This window comes from Pteropus vampyrus, unplaced genomic scaffold (genome assembly GCF_000151845.1).
Source record: "Pteropus vampyrus isolate Shadow unplaced genomic scaffold, Pvam_2.0 Scaffold247, whole genome shotgun sequence".
Taxonomy (NCBI): domain Eukaryota; kingdom Metazoa; phylum Chordata; class Mammalia; order Chiroptera; family Pteropodidae; genus Pteropus; species Pteropus vampyrus.
This window is the reverse complement of record NW_011889028.1, coordinates 109,435-114,004: the sequence shown is the minus strand read 5'-3', so window position 1 is coordinate 114,004 and position 4,570 is coordinate 109,435. Positions and strand designations below refer to the sequence as shown.

General features: G+C 63.2%; 1 protein-coding gene across 1 annotated transcript in view; it reads right to left on the bottom strand.

Moving 5' to 3' along the window:
• The window catches only part of POLR3E (RNA polymerase III subunit E), a 26,577-nt gene that overhangs the window by 7,251 nt on the left and 14,756 nt on the right, over positions 1 to 4,570 (bottom strand). The window contains exons 12-13 of the mRNA XM_011374442.2: positions 3,247 to 3,367; positions 845 to 930 (exon numbers count right to left, since the gene is read on the bottom strand). Coding sequence (XP_011372744.1) covers positions 845 to 930; positions 3,247 to 3,367 — 207 coding nt within the window. The remainder of the gene's footprint in view (positions 1 to 844; positions 931 to 3,246; positions 3,368 to 4,570) is intronic.

The window sequence follows — 4,570 nt, the reverse complement described above, 5'->3', positions numbered from 1 at the left end:
GCCCCCCTGGACCACACACGCCCGAGCAGGGATGCCACGTCGCCTCCAGGGTCTCGGCCGTCGGGTGAGTGCCACCGCACAAGGCTGAGTGAGGCTGCCACGACACTCTGCACGCTGACCCCCAAGACACGGGCACCCAGACCTGACGCCCCAGGAGCCAGGCCACCCAGGTGGGCCACACGCGGGCATGGCGGTCACAGTGTGCAGCTCCGGGGTGCAGGCTGCAGCGGGCTCTGAGCACCTGTCCAGGCCACAGAGGCGCACGGGTCCCAGGAGCTCGGGGGTCAAGGCCGAGGGGACACCTTGGCAGGGTGTGGGTCCGGGGAAGGACGGAGGCGGGCAGCTGGGGCGATGGGGGTGACCCAGCCCAGGAGCCGCTGCAACAGTCCAGGACCACATGCGGGGCAGCCGTGTGGGGCTGCGTGGCCGGGGCTGTGACCGCGATCGTCGGCCCCACCCGAAGTCGGGGCTGTGGGCTGGTGTGGCCGTCACCCCGACTGCTCACTACCAGTTAGAAACCGGGCTTGTATCATGGTTTTGATTTGTAAAAGTCAAAAACCAAGTCACCACTTTAGAAACACCACTTGGGCCAAACGGAAGGGGTGTGGCCAGAGCCCACCCCCGGGCCCGGGCTCGCAGCCCCCGTGGGACGGACTGGCAGCTCTGCCGAAGCTGGGGCTCCAGGATTCCAGGCGGGCGGGGAGAAGCGAGTCCAGAGCCCCGCCGCCCTGCCCTGGCCATAAATGGCAGCACTTTGCCCACTGCCCAGCCAAGGTCCAGGAGCCTGTGCCGCGCCTGCCACCTCCCCTGCCCCGCCCCACCCTTAGGCCGGGAGGCCGAGCACTCACCACAAAGTCGCGGCCCCTGCAGAGCACCTCGGCGGGCACGCCGCTGTGAGGGCTGGAGGTGTCCTTGGGGTACAGGATGTCACTGCAGCGGGAGGGGGTGGCAGGTCAGCCCCTGTCCACAGCCCCATCCCCTGCCCCAGGCTCCAAGTGGAGCCCAGGACCCCACTTGAGGGCTGTCCCGCATGGTGACACGCACTCAGGGAGGAAGCACCCCCACCCCCAAGAGCTCTTTTTCCAACCCTTTGTGACCCTGCTCACACACAGCCCGGCCCCGGGGCCACTGCGTGGTTGTGACAGCCAGCCTCGGGGACTGACGTGCCAGCCCCGGGGACTGACGTGCCAGCCCACAGCTCTGGGAGACAGGGAGTCCCACCAGGAGACCTGAGGGTGGGGAGGCGGGGGCTACTGGGGCCCGGATGGGCTCTGAGCATGGGGGTGGACCTCTGGGGTGAGCAGGACCCACATGCCAGGCCCAGAAGCTTCCACGTGGCTCCACGGCATAACCCAGACCTGGGTCCAGACACAGACCTGTCACCCAGGACACGCATGCCACCCCCAGGACACCACGACCACAGGGCCTCCACACCTGCGGCTCCCTGCCCCTCTCCTCCTACCAACTGGCACCGAACCCTCAAGGTCAAGCTCTGTGCCCACCCCATTCCTGTAAAAACTGTGGGGACAGGGGCCTGACTGGCGTTGCCATCACAGCCGCACACGGAGGGAACTGCTTAGTCAGTGTGGTGTGAACGTGGTCCAGGCTCTGGACCCCTGCGCTCAGTGTGCTCATGGCAGCGTGCCTGCCCCGCCCCACAAACCTCCCGAGGACAGGGACAGAGCCGGAACGAGAGCGCAGGGCATAGGACAAGCGATTAAGACGTTCACGGAACAAATGCACGGATGCCGCGTCATCTCTTCACGGACACAAAAGGACAGGGCACGGAAGGAGCATTACCCACAGGCCTTGGTATGGCAGCGAGGACAGCGCCACATCAGGGCTCACAGGGGGACCCAAACAACGTGCAAGGTCCAAGAGGCCCCCCTCGAGTCATGGGGACAGACCACAGATGAGGGGGAAGCAACCGCAGGGCACTGCAGGTGCCAGGCGCTGGCGGGCCGCTCTGCCTGTCTGGGCCAGCGTTCTCGGTGTAGAGCAGGACAGCCCTGGGTCCCCTCCCTCCGTGATGTAAACACATAGTCGGTGCCATCTACTGAGCGCTGTGCCACCGCAAAGGTCTGCCACCTGTAACCACTTGTGCGACACATGACCAGCTACAGGTACCGACCACGCCAGGCACCTGCTGCCCAGGGAACAAGCGTCACCGTGTGGCGGTGACATGAAGGTACTCCACAACTTACTTGGCCAACGAACAGGAACGATGGACTTTTTGCCATGACTTTTTAAAAAAAATGAGACGATTCCTATTTCAACAGATCGTTTACCTTACACCACACTTTCTAAAAAGTATTTTACATTACGCTATTTAGAATTAACGTCACTCGAATATGCATAAAACGTAGACAACCATGCTATACTTCCCGAGGGGGTGACGCTGTGCCAGGCACGACGCCGAGTACCGGGGACGTTGGGGAGAGTCAACAGACAGTCCTGCCCCCTCGAACCTGACAGTCGAGTGGGGGAGGCAGCTGGACTGGCACGGGAATCCCAGGCGGAGAGAAACAACAGAAAGACCTCACGTCGCAAATTTAAGAACTAGAAATCCCAACAGGACGTGCTGAAAGTCACACTTCGACGCACCTTAGTGAGCCGTGGAAAACCAAACGAGAGAGAATCTTAACGGAAACAGAGGAGGGGGACCCCCCAAGGACCACGTGTTAGACCATGTGCTCGTCGGCACGGCGGAGTCAGAATACAGCGTGCAGAAGGGAGATGATCTACCCAGAATTCTACACTCGGTAAAAAATGGCCTCGGAACAAAGCTGAAGTAGGTCTTGCCCTTCGCCCTCTGCAGACTTCGGTGAAGACACTGCCACGGCATCCTCTACAGAAGGAACTACCCCGGCCACACACTCGGAGACGCAGGAGTGAGTGACGAGCGCACAGAGCAGATGGAAAGAAGGCTGATCAGATAACGTCTTGCGGTGTGTGCAACGCGGAATCACAACACGCAAACACCACGGCACGTGAACCGGGAGGAAAGCGAATGTAAAGCGTTCTGAGTTCTCTGAATTGTCCGGATGAGGGTAAAAAGCGGCCATTAACGTGAACTGAGAGAGGTCGCGGGTGCACGCCGAAACCTGTGGGGGCATCGGGAAGAGCGCAAGGAGGGCTTCCAAAGTGGCAGGGGGTGGAGCCACACGAGGGCCCAGGGAGGGTCCGAGTGACCGGCAGGCGGGGCAGGCGGGCGCAGAGAGCCGGGGCGGTCACAGGCACACTTACCTCTTCACCACCCAGTTGCCTTGGACCAGCATCGCCACCTTCTGGATGCCACGCAGAACGGCCACGGAGTCGGTGGAAGGGCCCAGGAGGCTCATCAAGTTGGCAAAAGGCATGACCTTCACTGAGAAGGGAGGACGCAGGGCCGTCAGCCAGGGGAACGGGCCTGGCCTCCCTGTGCCCCACCAGGCCTGCAGAACTGGCAGCTCGCAGATAAGCCCCGCGCATGGGCAGTAGGGCGAACACAGTCAGTGACGGCGACACGCCTCAGCTGCGTCCCCCGGATGCACCCGCTGAGGAAGACTGGGCTCATAAGGGGCAGATCCACCCCTGCTCAGGCCCAAGGACATTTCGCAACTTACCCATGGCCACCAGGCTAGTAAGTGGCAAAGCCAAAATGAGACCCCAGGCTACTGGGGTTCAGTGTCCGCACACTTTATACCATGCTCTGCTGACCGCAGGCACCTGAGCTCCCTGCCTGTGTGAGCTCGGCAGCACCTGGGGAGGCCCCCTCTGTCCTCAGGCCCAAGACCCCCGAGTGGGCACCGCAGGAGAGCAGCCCAGGGCCCGGGACTCAGCTCTGAGGCTCAAGGCTCCTGTCCCCACTCACCAGCTCCAGGCCCCACAGGTTCTGGCCCTGAGAGTCCCTGAGAAGCAGACCAGTCCCCGTGTGGCCAGGCTGTCACCTGCTGGGCCAGCAAGTGGACGAGCCTGGCTGCTGGAGTGACTGCGGCTCACGCCCACGGGCGGGGCGGGGCCTGGCCCTCTAGCGGCCTGTCCCTTTCCACAGCAAACAGACTACGCCAGGAAGGTGGGTGGCCCACTGAGCGCACAGCAGGGGTCTGCCACGCTGTGTGGGGACACCAGGCGGGATCTGCGTAGAGGGGCCTCTAGCCTGACCCCCTGGTCACCTATCTCAGGACGGGGAGGGGACACCGCCGCTGGGCCACCTACCATTCCTCATCAGGGTCTTGATCTGGTCAGCCAGGGGCAGGGCACGCAGCTGCGCCATGGACAGGACGTGGCTGGGGGCAGCCGGCTTGTCTCTGTCGGGAGCAAAGGCGGGCGTCAGGGGGGCTGGTGGGGCTGTAGCAAGCGGGTGCCCGGTCCCCTACTCACATCTCCTCCTCCTGGTTGGGCGGCATCAGCATCACGAGGTACTCACTGTGGAAGGGGAGCAGGGTCAGTGCCCCAGGACTTTATCACTGTCCCAGCTGCCCGTGACCCCAGGCTGAGGCCCCTGGGACAAGAGCCACAACCGAGCCCACTCCTACCCTCCCCCCGCCAGAGACGGAGGACCACCCCTGACCCAGCCCCTCCATGGCCC